Genomic DNA, 15,601 nt, shown 5'->3' on the forward strand with positions numbered 1-15,601 from the left:
AATGGTATCTTTCAGTGTGTTTCAATTAAATTATATGTTTATATTATTGGGTGACTGTTAACAAAGAAACTGATACATATTTTTAGACTACAGACAGGAAAAGACTTTTTCCATAGATTGTAATTAGAAAAAGCCAGATTTCTTCAGATGAAAAAAACCTTTTTGATCGTTTTCAGTGGAATCCAACAGTTAACTGAAATCACTCTCTGAATATGTTGCTGGTGTAATGGTTCCTGTACCGAGAAGCCCAGAAGATTTTGATGAGGGCTGTGAACGGTCAAATGAATTCAAAAGAATACTGCTATTCAGCATGATATCAAGTGTAGATTCAGTCAGGTTTTGGGGATTAAAGACATATTTTGCTGATGTGTAAACTCAACACATGATGTGTTTTCAAATTGTGTTTTTTTTAATGGTTTCAGTTTCTTCTTTTAAATATATCTATTGTACACAGATACAAGACATAATGCGGTATAAAAACAAAGCGTTGTTCTTTTCAAAGGGAATCCTGGTTCTATGGTTTTTGAGACATACAAGTGCCTTTACACTTCCAGCCACTAGGGGGTAGTGTTGTGTCGCAGATGCCCCAGTAATCAATATGTAGCACAGGAGCGTAGAAAGATTTTTTTTTTTCCCTTGTAACATAACGGGGATATAAGTGTGATTTCACAATGTACAAATCTAAATATATCAAAATTAAAAATGTCTGAAAAGTTTGTAAGGAACATAGAAGCTGCCTTTTTCTAGCTTATTAAAAAGAGTGTCGAGCAACAGATGGCTAAATTCTCCCGTCTATCTTCAAGATCCACTTAAAGCAAAGAGGGGGGCAGATCTTAACAAGTTGCTTAGTCAATAGCCTTACATGGACGCCACCCAAGTAATTGTGTGCGTCTTCAAGTACTCTGAGATCAACTTGAAAATATATCCGTTTGAATACACATACTATATCACAAACATGCTTTTAAAGAGCTGTACATTTCCCAGATGCAAATAGTGGTGAATTTGTTCGTTTTTGAACGGTGCGGTTCTCAGATAACGGTCCATTTTCAGGAGAAATAACCAGTTCTTCCCTGTGAGGGAAGACAACTGACATTGAATCATTAGTAGGGAAGGATGTGGAGCTGATCTATTGCTTACTCTAGGCCATGTACTTTCCATTACTCAACAGTTAGGAATAGCATCTGGAACTCAACTCAAGTTTAAAACATCAGCACCATAATATTGTTCTCTTAATAATGTCAGCTCATTTTTTTTTTTAAATTTGTTCTTTGTACAGTGTAAAGAGGTAACATATTTACATGAATAATAACTTAATTTGTCTCAATGTATAAAAATGACAACTCAACCCCTGATACAATATGTGTGGAGTAAACAATAAATAAACAATAAAATGTAAACATGGTTTTTGAATCACACCGACTGTCTTAACAAAGACTTTTCTGCCATTGTACGATAAAAAATGTTTCAAGTGCATAATGCTTTTTGAGGAAACGGAATGCAGAGGACGGATGAACGGAGCAGCTGGGTGTCTATACAAGACAGCAGCTTCAGTGGAAGAACAAAAAGAATAAAACTTACAAGTCATAGCACAGCATAGGGTTCCACAAAACTGTTGAAATGTACATGTCAGAATGCAAAAAAAGGGTGAAGAGAGACCTTCAACGTGATAGTGGAGTTCGTCGAGTTTTCACACGGAGTCTCAGAACATGAGGTCAGTTAAGGTGAGGTGAGCTCAATCTTTTCCTTTCTTTTTTTTTTTTTTTTTTTTTTCCTTTTTTTACATGGCTGGAGCCAAGTGTCTGTGAGCTGGGAGACGGATCTTGGGTGTTGTGCACAATCCTGTTTGTTGAGGTCTTGTCTGAGAGGTCAGAGGTCAAGTCCGGTCACTTCACCAGTTGCTGGCCGGTCGGCTCGGGTCAGCGCTGCCCGAGTGGTCCAGTTCGGCGCTGTCGCAGTCTGAATCATCGTAAAGGGCCTGGTTCTAAGGAGGGAGATGAGTCAGCAAACAGAATTTTCTAGACATCTAAACAAAACATTGCTGCACAGGTGAACATTGTTGGAAAGTTTTTGCTCAGTTTTTTCTCCTGAACATTTAGTATATTGCACAGGAGTTTTTGGTGTTTTTGCCCTTTTTCCTGTGTGATCAGTCGTTTTTATGTTGACCTCTGACTAAACTCATTAGTCGTGTTGTATTTGTTTTACAAATTTTTTTATACCTGCAATTTTTTAAAATGTCTGTTATAGCGATAGCGTCCTCTGTATTTGGGATTATTTAGGATTATTTGGTGTCCTGTTAGAGCAACAGAAACCTCAAAGGTGGTAGAATCTTTGCTTACCTCATAGTTGGGCTCTGTGTTAAGCAGACTCTTGACCTGTTGGAGAATGGCCTCTTTTTCCGACAGGCCGTCAGAACCCTGGACCGGATCTGTGGGATCGGCCGGGATCTCTGAGCCCTGGGAGAGCAGGTCGTCGCTCTTGTAGTCCAGCCTCTCGTCCGTGTTGGTACTGACCACGTCAGGCGTGCCGCTGTGGGAGTGGTCGGTGGTGTTGCCCTCCTCTCCGTCGGATACGGACAGGTTTTCTGAGCTGAAGGTGGAAATGGACTGGCATTTGCTCATGCTGACTGGCCGACTGAGGAGAGACAGGGTGAGAAAACTCAGCTTCAGAGGCATAAACTGGGGGAGTGTAATCACAGGTCAGTTTTTACATTCAGAATACCCTTCACATTTTTCTGTTTTATTGTTTTGTTTTGGGTTTTTTTGGTTACAGTTGACTTGTGCATACTTGGCAGAGTACACAGAAGCTATTTAGTGACTGCTGTTTAAATATTACGAGGCAGTGAAGTTTGTGAGGACAATTCTAGTCTTCCTAAGTAATCTGTTGCATTATACACACATATAGAGTGGACAGAGTGGCATATTTATTATTTGTCATTTATTAATGTAACTGCCATTACAAAGGGTTCATAGCAATATCAACAATTAATTCTAAAAACACAAATATCTAATCTGCTTTATTTGAAACCAACACAGATCTGTTCTCCTCACCGTCGCCGTGGCAACTCCACTTCACTATCCACTTCGCCCTCTTCTTCTTCTGAAGACACTCCTCGTCTCTGTGTGTTACACACACACACACACACACACACACAGACACACACACACAGCATCAGTTAGACAGAGATGAGATACCATCAGGGCTTAGATGAGCTGTGACTCATAGAGGACTCATCCTGCAGCTGGTGTTTCTCTTTAATCTGACTCGTCTGAGTCAGTACTGAGCATTAGTAAAGAACATTAAAGTGTGGAAGATCACACAGCCCTCCTGTTCACACTCTAAAATCAATTTCCAAGTTCAAACCAGCCACACAGACACACATACATGAACAGAGGGAAACTGTTTTGAATTATATGCTGGGTTTGCTTTGGCAAATTAGGTGGAAACCTCACATGTCAAAAATTCAAATTGGTTTGGGCTGTCCCATCCAGAGCACGCTGTGTGATTATTCATTTACATTTACATTTCTTTATTTGGCAGAAACTGTTTCACAACACAACTTAGATAATGAAAACATGCACCATGTGGCTAGCTAAGCTGACATGAGACAATAAACAGTCCTGATAGGCAGGTGCTGTAATTATAAATGCCATCATGAGGTGTGAGAATCACAAAACTAAGCAGAGAACCTAACAACCAATATGTGTTTCACTTGAATTTGGATTCTAGCATTGAGAAATATGAATGCAGCTACTTTTACCCATTACAAAAAAATAAACACGTTTTACCTTTTTGTGATGGTTGTGGATACCTCACAAGCAAAACATGCTAACCGTCTATATGCTTATGCCATTCGGTAAAATTACAAGAAAATTTGAGTTTTCACATGGCAAAGCCTATCTAGAAAACCCCACTGTGGTTATTAGAGTTAATATATTTGGTTAGAAATGGTAGCACAGAATGGATGTTTTTATTAAAAAACAAGAGGGCGTGACTCACCTGACTGCGTGTGACCGCCGCCCGGTAAAGGATGGCTGCGGGCGTGAGGTGCTGACCGGTCCTGGGCGATCGCATCACGCCCCCACCCTCGTCTTTCTCCTCTCCGTCCTGCGGTAGCCGTGACGACCCCAACCCTCTCCCGGCAGCGGCCCCTCTCCCGCAGGGCGAGTCAGGGCTGCTGGAAAAAGGGACAGACGGCACGTCTTCGCTGGGCGTGTCGCTGCGTGGGAGCGCTTCCGTCAAATCGTCTGTCCCGCCCGCGTTGCCCGTCCGCTCTGCCCCGCCGACCCCTCCCAGCGTGGCTGAGGCACTCAGGCTCCCCCCTCTCTCCAGGTTGGGGGTCTGTGCCCTGCGGTGTCCCTCCACCTCCAGGGTGGTGGAGATGAGGTCTGGGCTGGAAGAGGACATCTTCTTCAGGAGCAGATCGTACTGGAGTCCCTTCAGAGCTGCACTGGGGTCCAGGTGTTGCCTGCCAGAATGGTTTGTGGCGGTGGTGCTGGTTGACGTGGAGGTGGTGTTGGAGGTGATTTTGGTGGTAATTATTGAGGAGTTGTCACGGAGAGAGCTGGATAAAGTAGCCTTGAGGGTTGCCAGATCCCCGCTGCTACCCTTCCCGGCCTTACGGTAGCGGGGTTTCCCTCGGCGTGACCGGCCCGGAGAGGTGGAGCCCTTGGTGGTGGGGATGGTGACCTGGGTCTTTGAGGAGTCCAGTTTGGGTAGGATGACCTCAGACTTCAGCAGGTCAGGTCTTGGAGAAGAATGGGAAGAAGGAGGTTGAGCAGGAAGAAAGGATGGAGATTTCTCAGAACTGGTATTAATTTAGATTGCTAGACAGCATATTTAGAGAAGTAACTAACAGTTGTACACAGATAATACTACAAAAATGATTAAAGTGGAGAGCCAGCGTTGAAATTAAAGTTGCAGTATAGATAAACTGTGTTATATGCAGTTTTTCCTCTCTCTTTGCTTACCATTCAGAAGAATGATAAAGATTAATGTAACAGCTTTCAACAAATCCTTGACTACTCTTCCCTGTTGGTGTTGGTGAGCACCTCAAGTGTTTTTTGCGTTGTATGACCTTAGCATTTCTTACCTCTTGCTGTGTGCTGGGAGTTTCTGAGGTACATTGCGTTTGTTGATGAGTTTCTCCATAGAATTGGAGGAGCCTCCTTGTCTGGAGCCGTGGTGTTTGAACAGACCTGAGTATTTTTTATCCAGGGACTGTTCCCGCCTGGGACACAAACACAGCCACATACCTAACATTTAATGCAATAACCCGGATAGCCTAGACCACAAACTGGATACTAATAAATATTGTTCAGTAGAATCATATTAGTGAATACCAAACAGTCACTTAATCAACATGATGCCTCCAGCACATATCATGTTATGAAACATATCTTAATAGAATAAAATACCACTGATTCGCCTGCTTTAATAAGCGCTAATGTATAAACTGTGTGCAGGATCAGCGGATGAAGTGTGTTTGTCCTTATTCGTTTTAAAAACATGTCCTTTCTTTAATGGCCTTTCTCTCCCTCTGTCCCTCTCTGGAGTCGGTACCTGAGCAATTCTTTCTCTTTCAGTTCCAGCTGAAGCATGACAGCATTGAGCTCCATGTACAGGTTATTGGCTCTCTCCAGCTTTCTCTCATAGTGCTCACGAATGTCCAGAGCATGCCTGGAGAGAGAGAGGGGGGGGGGGGGAGAGGAGATGCAGAACAGGTGGACAGGAGGGTTAGTATGAAACTGTCTTCATTTTCTAATCATTAGTTGCAAATATTAAACATTTCTAGATGAGATACTCTTTTCTTCTGCACAGTTACTATAAATGTACTCCATCCTGCTTGTATTCTTACTGAAAATTACAATTAAAATATTTTCCAATTTAAATTGATTAAATTCTCTTGCCTCCCAGTCCTGCAGAATTCACTTCTTATATATTCTAACTTTCTACTTCCTTTCACCTCCCCTTCCCTCCCTAAATGCCAACTGTGTTTATGAGTGTGTTTATGAGTGTGTGTGTGTGTGTGTGTGTGTGTGTGCGTGCGTGCGTGCGCGCGCGCCCGCGCTGACCTGAGCTCCTCCCTGCGTCTCAGGATCAGCTCCTCATCCAGCCGATGTAGACAGGTTCCCTCAGACTTGATTTTCTCAAAGTGCTGCTTCACCTCCTCCCTCCACTCTGCCTGTGATCCATGACACACACACACACACACACACATATTTCACACAGATACACGGGACTGATGTGTCTCATGCCAAAGTCTAAAAGTGATGCAATACTAACCAACCATACCTTACTAATAAAAGTTTACAAACAAACAGAGTCAATTCCTCAACATTAATACTGAAAAAAGACAGTCAGCAGTCAGGATTCGTCATATCCAGTCATAGACTGAAAGAATTATTTTGCACACAGCGCATTCCCAAATTGAGCTTATTGACTTTTATAGTGAGATGTGAAGTCCAGTCCAGCCATCAGAGTGCTTTCAAAGGCAGATGGACCCGTTTAAATAGAACAGTGACATTCCCTGGTGAATCTGTCAGTTTTTTGTCTCTGCTCTGTTTATTCTACACGTGGCATTTCTGTATAATGAATACACAATAGCATATTTGAATGTGTATGGATGTGAACGTGTAAAGTGTATGAGCGGTTCCACTCTCTCTGTGTATGTGAGTGAGTGCGGTTACACGGCTGTGTCCCCCGTCATTGTCCTAATGGACTCAGTGAGTGGTCTTCTACTCATCTGTCATTCCTCTGTTCCTTTTATCTTTTTTTTTTCCTCTTTCTCCTCTCTCTCTCCCTCGCTACCCATTAAAGAAATCAATAGTCAACCCACAAATACTTCTCATGACCATCACAAGTAAAATCCATTACAAGAGTGAGAGATGGAGCGAGTGAAGGAGTGGAGGGTGGGGAGGGAGGGAGGGAATGGCAGCGATTCGTATTTGCGTCATTAGGTCTAATCAGATGGGGAGGCGGCAAACTACAGCCAAGGGGAAATGAGCCACGCTGCTGATGTAGACATGCGTGTGTGTGTGTGTGTGTAGGAGAGTGTGTTTGCGTCCGAATGCGTCACATTTCATCTTCGCACTCCAACCTCTGCTCTGTGTTCCGCGCAAGCATGTCTTGATATGATTTTTTGGAAATAACCAGCCGCAGCCTCATAAAGGCACAGGGAGAATCCTGTCTAACTGACGTGGACATGAAATCACAGTATCTGAGTTTTCAGAGCAATGAGAGGTCAGTCAGTACCTGAGATTTAAAGTAAGTCTCCTGTGGGGTGGACAGCACGTCGGCCGAGGCTATGTCCAAATGGAGCAGAATTTGCCGGAAAGAAGGTCTGTTTCTTGGCTTGAAGTTCCTTAAGAGAGTCACACAGACATGATTAAATCCTAAATGAATATTAATATGAAGCAGACCAATATTTTTGCACTGCCCTCACAGCTAGATCTATTCATTTAACAGAATAATACTGACCCTAAGCGTACCCTTCCTAAATGTCAGCCAACTAGAAATTAGTGCTACAAAATCTTTTTTTTTTTCTTACACCAGTTCCTCTCTCCTTAGTCCTTCCTCTCTGCTCCTTTTTCCCTCCTGCTAAACTGCTCCCTCTCTCCCTCTCTCTCTCTCCCCCTCTCTCTCTCTCTCTCTCTCTCTCTCTCTCTCACCAGCACTGACGGAGCAGGATTTTGAAGCCGTCGGGGCAGCTGTCTGGGACGGGCAGCTGCAGGCTGTTGTTTCCCACCCCCCAGATGATGGCAGATGAGTCCACGTCTTTATACGGCACCTCCCCTGTCAACATCTCCCACAGCACCACCCCGAAAGACCTGGGAGACAGAGGAAAAGTGTTGGTTATTCTTTTATTCACACCATCCCATCACTTGATTATGAAAACAGGATGAAACAATGTAGTGCTTGAAATCATGATTCTTAATTCATTTCCTGTATTTTCACTCAGAGCACACTTGAAACTACAACATACATCCAAAAAAAAATATAGCGGCAGTAAGCACATGATTAAATGGGAAAAGACAAAACTTCTGTCAGTTTTTAAATATAGCATCTAGATCCTGCACTGAATTACTGTTTTCTGGTGTACTGATTTATTTTTCAGCCTGACACATTTTAACAACAGTTCCTCGGTGGTTGTGGTGTTATATGAGGCAGAAAGAACAGTTCTCTCTCCCTCTCTCAAAATGATAGATATTTCTTGAGTAGAAGCACAAGCCTGTTTCTCCCCCCCCCCCCCTCTCCCTCTCTTTGTGGTAGTGTTTTGGTGTGTATGATTTCCCCTTGGGTTTGGGGCCTAGTCTGCCTGACGCCGGGGCAGTGGGGTAACATGCAATCTGCTCTAGTTGCAGTTTCATTCAGGGGAAAGCTGAGGAAACCATGGAGTCATCACCCAGGGAGAGAGCTTAACAAAGGAGCTATTGGTGATGCTTAGGGTTTCCATGGTGACATCTGCGCACACCGGCAGCATCAGCATCACAGAATGGAGGAGGAGAGTGAGTTGTTTATGAGTTTATCTTTAGCCTTCCATGCTCCCACCACTTTTATTCTTAGAGCTTGTTTTTTTTATGAGTTAACTGATAAAATGCGTTTGAGAAGTCAGCGTTGGGAATGTATAGTTCTAGGCTGATGTGATCCTAACGCAGCAGGAAAAAAACATTCTGTATCAACAGCCTTCAGACTGATAAAACAATTAAATGTTCCTTGTAATGGCCCTTCCAGTGCTGGAGTCCAGACCAACCCAATAAAGTTTCTGTTTTAATTCTTCTGTGTGTGTGAGTGTTGAATCAGGAATAATACAACTTTGCTTGCTTCAGCTTCTTTTTCTCCTCAATCTTTAATGTAAAAATCAGTGAATTTTGGTTTTGAGTTTCACTAGTGTGTGTGTGTGTGTGCATGTGCGTGTGTGTGTGTCAGTGTGCGTGTGCACGTGTGTGTGCGTGCGTTCGTGTGTGTGAGCGGGTGTGCATGTGTCTGTGTGTGTGTGAGTGGGCGTGCATGTGTCTGTGTGTGTGTGAGTGGGCGTGTGTGTGTGTGTGTCTTTTCCAACAGGGCTTTCCCTTTCACATTGTTTTTTTCTTTTTTATGATTTATGCCCAAGCAGAGTTCGGACGTGTGTATTATATTAATTTCCATAACACCTGTTTCAAACTTACATTCTGTTGTTGAATTATGGATGTGTTCATGTTGTTGTATGCAAGCATAAACTCTTAAGCAAAGAGCAGATTAAGCAACAGTGTGGCTTTGTGTTTTGCACAATGGTTATGACAGTTTGGTACTGAACTCTATGCCAATACTAACCACCATATTAATTCAGATGCAGGTTAAACAGAGGTCACTGTCAAGTGCACATGCTGTATCACATTCTAATACTTACAGCAAAAGCTTTACTACAGTAGTAAGTGAAATACAGCTTTCAATATTTTTGCTAAGTTAATGTTAGAACTACTACCAATTACTCATTGAATACATTTGGATGACATGTTTTATTTCATGTGGAAATGCTATATATAGTATATTTTAGATCTGTACGTTCTCCTAACTACAACAAGGTTTTTCTTATATACCATAGCACACAAAAAAAAGTTGCGATCTGTACTGACGTTATTGTCCTATACAGCTAGGACAAAGGGTAAATTTCAAAGGATAGAGTGAGTCGAATCATCTCTCTTAAAAAATGATTTCACATTGTCTTGACTTTTTGTTTGGCGTTCTGAAAAACTCTCTGTTCTGCTGTCAGGGTATATTAGTACACAACCACCACTAAACCAGGCTGGGAATAGATCTCTTCATGGAAGGGGCAGTGAATAATGGAAGGAGATTTATTTAAATATATATTTTCTGTTGTTGAAGCAGAAAAGTTTTTTTTTTTTTTTTTGCTCTGTGCCCAAATGGGTTGAAATCAGATTCTCCCATCTCTGGGAGGGTGTGGTGGGCAGCAGGCCAACCCACAGGGGCTTTTTGGGCTGTATCAGCCTCTACAGGACATCTGGCAAATCACTTATTGAATTAGCAAGCGTTCCTCTCTGGATAGATGGAGAGAGAGAAAGAGAGAGGGAGAGAGGGAGAAAAAACAGAGAGAAGAGGGAGAGATAAAGGAGGAGGTGATTGCAGAAGACAAGGCTTAAATAGTTAAAGAGAGAGGGAAGAATCACAGTGTGTGTGTGTGTGTGTGTTTGCATGAGTGAGGGCAAGAAGAGAGAGGGCTCTAGTTTTTGTCGCTTGCTTGAAGCACTAATAATGTGCTTAGCGGTTTCTGTGAAGTGCTGAGAGATTTGATCTTTTTTGGCAGATAATGAACAACCACGTTTCGTCTCTAACAGCCTCATTTAGAGAACATCATAATTTATCACATTCTATTAATTCTGCCAGTGGACTTCTGCATAATTAAAACAGCATGATTACAACTGCACTGATGACCAGAGAAAAGAGTAAGGCATTCAGCGCCTCCACTGTAACCTCTCCTCCAAAATATTAACAAAATGTGATGACATTAAAGCAGCAGATCAACCGAATTAACATTTAAAGACAAACTGAAGACAAACGTGCACACCCTTGCTGACAGATCAACTCTGTTGCACTTACCAGATATCCACCTTTTCTGATACAGGTTCATTTCGAATGACTTCTGGAGCCATCCAGGCCACCGTACCAGCAAAAGACATCTTGGTGCTTTTATCATTCAGCTCCTTGGAGGTGCCAAAGTCAGAGATCTTCACCAGATCATCATACGTGATCAGCATGCTGCAAAACACAACCATAGCATCAAAAAGAATTCACATAACCTGTTTTTTCATCCAATCACATGCTAGAACCAAGAACAAGTGAGGTTTTTCTGGTTACCATGGAGACCCTTCTATATATCACTAGGGCAAAAAGGTCAACAGATACCTCAGAGTGTAGCTCTGAGTGTAGACTCACTTGGGAGATTTGAGGTCTCTGTGAATAATCTTGTGGAGGTGGAGGTAGTTCATTCCCCCAGCGATGCCCATGGACCAGTCCATTAGCAAGGATGGGGTGATCTTCCTGCCAGCGCGCAAGACCTCATACAGCTGACCCTGGGCACAGTACTCCATTATAATGCAGTAGCAAGGAGCCTGGGTACAAATGCCCCTGCAGGAGGAGAGACACGGACAGAGTGACCGAAGGATTCTGAGCAGACGATAATTATGACATTAAACTGACCTGACAGTACCAAAGATTTTCAGTTCCTGACTGGAACATTATGGCATGCATAGTTCCAGATGTGAATTTAGATGAAGTTAAAAACTTTTATGCCACTATTCTCCTGTGAAGTGCTATTAAGACTCTTCAGTGTACCTGTCAGAAGATTCAGACGAACAGAGAGAGAGAGAGAGAGAGAGAGAGAGAGAGAGAGAGCCAGCTGTGATAAGTAAAGCTTTTCATGTTATTGTTTTTTTCCTCACTTGAAGGTGATGATGTTTGGATGTTTGAGCTTGCGCAGGTGTTTGATGTCCGTCTCCTTAATGTTTCTCACTTTTTTCACCGCCACCTCCTCGCCGTGGAACTTCCCGAGGAAGACAGCACCTTGAGCACCACTACCGACCCACTGCAGGTCCGATATCTCCTCAAACGGAACCTCCCACTCCTCTGAGAGAGAGAAGAGAGAGAGAGAAGAGAGAGAGAGAGAGTGAAAAATAATGAGAGGATTGGAGAATTAGAAATAAAGAAACAGCATACGGGAGGGAGGAGAGAAAGATGTAGGAAGTGAGAAAACTTAGGAGATAAAAAAAAATTTTCAGGGGGAATGGTACACTGGACAGAGGAATAAAAGCAGAAATGTAAAATAATATGCTGGGCAAGCAAATGTTGCCTTTGTATCAGTGTAAACACTGCAGCTATTAATTATAGAGCAGGTAATAAACAAGTGCTGGTAAAATAAACAATTACAAGTGAAACCCCTACAAATGATAGAGACATTTGCTGGCAAGAGCAATGATTTTTCGTTTGAATTACACCAGATGATGGCAAGTGCTTTTCCTCAGTCGGATTTCAAAAATCTGTCTTTTTGTCATTATCACTTTGTGACAGGTCCTAGCAGACCTTGTTAGCGCCAAAGGCGACCGAGCGTGTCCCGGCATCAGGAGTATTTCTGAGGCATTATGGGTAGGCAGAGAAATTGTCAGGATTTCGTGCAGCTCATTATCTCATAGTTTAAGGACAAACACATGAACCTCAAAGTCATATAAACCAGGAACAGCACGGGTTACTGTTAAATGTATAACCCCAATTAGCCTCTCTCCTACAACGATTTACAAATCTTCTCACCGAGGGAACTGACTTAAATTAATAAAAACATAACAGTTATCGACATAGATGTGCTTGAACCCCAGTGCCTAGGCTAGATCTCAGACACACATACAACTGTAATCTTCTCTAATACGCTTTCTGCACCAAATCCTGCTTAGTACTATTGTGTGTGTGTGTGGGGGGGGGGGGATATATGACAGCACTCTTCCACACTGGAGAGGGTGGAACAGGAGGAAGACGTAGGATTTGGGAGGGACGTGTGTCAAAACGGATTCCCCAGGGAGAGAAAGGAGGGGGGGATGAAAGGGGGTAGACGGAAAGGGGGCGGGGGGCTCATTTGGGAGAGACAGGAGGTTTCTAGAATCTGTTGCTCCATCTACTGAATAACAGTAACCTCCTCTGAAAAATACAGCAGAACCAAATAACCATGGGAAAAATGAATCATCTGGTTTCCCATCATGGTGCGTTTCTCTGAACTGCAATATTCAGAGACATTACACTAAAAGACAACTCGCACAAAGCCGTAACATCTTCCAAGACTCTCTAAGCACTCCTCATAAACTCACAGTGAGTGTCTTCTTTGAAACAGCTAAACTGCCCAAATTAGAGTCAGGTCCAGATCCCCTGCAGTTCTTTGTAACACAAAGTCAATGGAGAGGGTCCAGCAGCATCAGCAGCAGCTGCCGGGCTGTACTGCTTTGTACACTGATGAGGGTATGAGACCATCTCCTGACCTCAGAGAGACATTAGAACTGTCCATTCCATTATCCTCCCTTGTTTAATGGATCCATGTTAGAGTAGTCAATTAGTGTAATAGGCTGACCGAGAGGAACACAGAATCCCAAAGAGGGAGGCCAGAGATATTAAACGAGGAAGGGAGCAGGAGCGGTCTGGAGATGAACGGTTGGATGGAAGGATGTTGGAGGAGAGGGCTTGGTTGTGATTAAACAGTGGATAAAAACACGAAGTTAGGAAAATGAACAATTTACAAAAGGAATTAAACTAAAAGGAAGGGTGTAAATAGAGAAACAGAGAGTGGTAAAAAGCAAAGGCTAAATATAGAGAAAAGAAACTGGCAGCTATACCAATCTCATAAATCTGTCTGTCTGTAGCTCCCAACGTCTTGACATTTAGTGTGTTGCAAGCAAGTCAGAATATTTATGTGTGTGTGTGTGTGTGTGTGTATGGGGGGCGGGGTAGGGGGGGGGCGCAACTCCATATTTCCCTTTCATCCTCCTACCCATGGTGTTCCAATCATGCCTGTGTATGTGTCTTTGTCTGTGTGTTTGCGTGAGAGAGGGAGAGAGAGAGAGAGCGAGTGTGCCAGGCGTGTGTTAATAGAGAAGAGAGGTGCGGGGTCAGCATGTGTGTGTGTGTGTGTGCGCGCGGATGAATTAAACATGAGGCAGGTTTGGCGGAGGAGTTCCAGGGGGAAATGTGTGCTTTGTAGTGGCTTCAGACATAAACAGCATTGGGTTCCTCATCAGAGGATGGGTGAGGGGGGGTTCACAATGAATGAAAGCAGTACCGAGACCCCACCATTACTGAAAGTGCTATCAATTCCACACAAAGAGGCTGTGGATTTATAGCATTAATGATTTTATATGTAAATTGCATGCGTGATTTTAACCATTGTCTTCTGCTAAGCATATCCATCCAATTTGTGTTTTGTTTCTGAGAATTACACAATAATTCCAGTGGTTCTGATGGGAAGCAGACCAATAATTTGTTGTATTCATAATAACACAGAGGCATTCGGAGAAACTGAGTCATCCAACTGCATCTTCCCATACAAAAGAATGATACATGGAGCAGAGCTAATATCTCTGTCTGACTGTAACTACACAACTACTTCACATAAAAATAAGCTTAGACTTAAAGTTAGTTGGAAATGAGAGACGGTTGTATATAAGCTAACAGTATTTCTTCTCTGAAGACTTTTGATCTACTTTTTGGGGGTTTGACAGCTGTTTCATGTTTTTATTCATTGTTTCCTTATTACAGCAGGTGTTTTCATAGCTGGCTTGCTATACTTTTCTGTTTGTTCTTTAAATTGCAGGTGAAAATCATACATTCCAACAATCATTAGCACCTCCGGCCAACAGAGGGCAAAATCATTTCTTTCCCTTACCTTCATTATTGTTTTTGTGCTCTGTAGAGTAGGCCTTGCCAATCATAGTCCATACGGGTTTAAGGCACCCGAACAGGCCTTCCAGGAAACCTCCGCCTCCCCCTAACTGACACTGGAGCCGAGTGTTGTCTGCCTGGCTCCTTACTGCACCCTCTTCTGGGCTCTGCCCCTCTGCTCCTCCTGGGCTGCCCTCATTCTCATGTAACTTCAACACACTATTGGCAAAGTGTTCCTGAGGATCCTCACTGGGAGTGGGACTGTGGCCACTTCCGCCCCCTCCTCCACCCTCCCCAGGCTCCAAAGCACCACCGGTGTCGATGGAAATGACGTTTCTCAGGACGCATTGGGTGGGGGTCAGGTCAGTCTCTGGGGTGCAAGCGGGTGTCTCAGCATCAAGCCGGCGGAACGGCGGATCAGAAATGGGCGTGCTGAAGCCGGAGAGGGAGGGAGATGGGGCGCGAGTCTCATGGATGCAGGCCATGAGCAGTGGCACTCATCAGGGAAAACTCACCCCAGCAACGAGAGTCTTTATCAGGGGCCACAGCAAAAGAGAGAGACAAGACCTGGGTGGGAGAAGACAAACAGAAAGAGTGAGAGAGAGAGAGAGAGAGAGAGAGAGAGAGAGAGAGGGAAACATTGAGTTCAGCTGGTGTTAAAATCAAATCTTTGATTTACACTGAGTTGAGCTTTTCATCTTGTTGAACCCTCAATGGTGTTCTATGAGAACAATATGGTTTCTTGCGTCACATCCTTGTAGTATTCCTCAGCTAAAACGTTCTACTTCATGACTTCATCTACTTATGACTGCAACACTATCATCAAACCACACAGCCACATGGGGTTATTTTCATAGTTCAGAATAAGAAAGGAAGAATGGTTTGGTTGAGTTTTCAAACGTAATCATTACCTACTGCATCAGACGTGCATCAAAAAGTTAATGAAAACGGCACCCTTGCTGATACATTTAAAGTTAAAAGAAGAGCAATTCAAAGTTCTATATGTGTTAAAGGTCAAATGACGTGATTAAAGCATAAAAAATCTCTTGACCAGCCCATGACCGTAGTGCTGAGTTTTGTATGAGCTAGGATATCACTTATGTAGACTACTTTGGGTGAATTATGCCTGAAATGGGAATAGTTAAATCTAACCCTTTTCCAGTCCATATATTTTGCTCCCGTTTCTGAGGATCCG

The 15,601-nt window shown here is 43.2% G+C and overlaps 1 protein-coding gene across 1 annotated transcript; it reads right to left on the minus strand.

Annotated features, from left to right (window-relative positions):
- Positions 1 to 1,888: 1,888 nt before the first annotated feature.
- Positions 1,889 to 14,891, minus strand: LOC115814876 (mitogen-activated protein kinase kinase kinase 12-like). The gene is made up of 13 exons (XM_030777843.1): positions 14,411 to 14,891; positions 11,436 to 11,619; positions 10,930 to 11,121; positions 10,594 to 10,752; positions 7,668 to 7,826; positions 7,252 to 7,360; positions 6,072 to 6,181; positions 5,560 to 5,676; positions 5,090 to 5,227; positions 3,997 to 4,744; positions 3,048 to 3,115; positions 2,337 to 2,631; positions 1,889 to 1,975 (listed from the first exon to the last, which is right to left on the minus strand). Exons 1-13 carry the CDS (start codon positions 14,889 to 14,891, stop codon positions 1,889 to 1,891), a joined length of 2,847 nt encoding a protein of 948 aa, XP_030633703.1.
- Positions 14,892 to 15,601: the final 710 nt, after the last annotated feature.

This window comes from Chanos chanos, chromosome 6, assembly GCF_902362185.1.
Source record: "Chanos chanos chromosome 6, fChaCha1.1, whole genome shotgun sequence".
Lineage (NCBI taxonomy): Eukaryota > Metazoa > Chordata > Actinopteri > Gonorynchiformes > Chanidae > Chanos > Chanos chanos.